The 595-nt window shown below is 50.9% G+C and overlaps 1 protein-coding gene across 1 annotated transcript; it reads left to right on the forward strand.

The window, feature by feature from the left end:
• Positions 1–214: 214 nt before the first annotated feature.
• On the forward strand, positions 215–430 carry PPTG_24787 (hypothetical protein; the record flags this gene model as incomplete). The annotated part of the gene is made up of 1 exon (XM_008918534.1): positions 215–430. The coding sequence occupies one exon, from the start codon at positions 215–217 to the stop codon at positions 428–430; it is 216 nt and encodes a 71-aa protein (XP_008916782.1).
• Positions 431–595: the final 165 nt, after the last annotated feature.

Raw genomic sequence — 595 nt, forward strand, 5'->3', positions numbered from 1 at the left:
ATTCGTTCCTTCTTCGTCTTCTGCTCAATCGGGAATGGAAACAAATTAGGCGTTGAGGTGGCCACATAGCATAGAACCTTACCTTTTTCTTTGATCGTTTGGATAGCCTATTCGATGGATCTAGGCTGGGTACTCTCGATTGTCATCGTCCTGGCTGTAGCAGCCATGCAGACCTCTCGCAACGCGCTGGATTGGTGGATCGCTGTGTACACGAATGGCAGGCATTCGATCACCCCAAGAGAGTTTGCAACCGTACTGCTGTACATCGCTGGAGCCAACATCTCTGCTGTATTTTTCCGCTCTTTTCTCTTCGCCTACGGTGGTCTACGTGCCGCTCGAGCCACGTACAACAAGCTGGTACAGAGCGTGTTTGCCGCTCCTTTGTGGTTTTTTGAACGTACACCCACCGGCCGTGTTCTCAATCGATTGAGTGGAGACACGTACGCTGTTGATGAATCTTTACCCTTCACTCTCAATATTTTCCTGAGAGATGCAGCGGGCGTGGTAGGCGCGCTGGTTATTCTGTTTTACGGGAACCGGTTGGTGTTAGTGCTGCTGGTACCGCTTAGCGTCCTGTACTTCCACTTACAGCGTG

Source organism: Phytophthora parasitica (genome assembly GCF_000247585.1).
Source record: "Phytophthora parasitica INRA-310 unplaced genomic scaffold supercont2.226, whole genome shotgun sequence".
NCBI classification, from domain to species: Eukaryota; Oomycota; class Peronosporomycetes; order Peronosporales; family Peronosporaceae; genus Phytophthora; species Phytophthora nicotianae.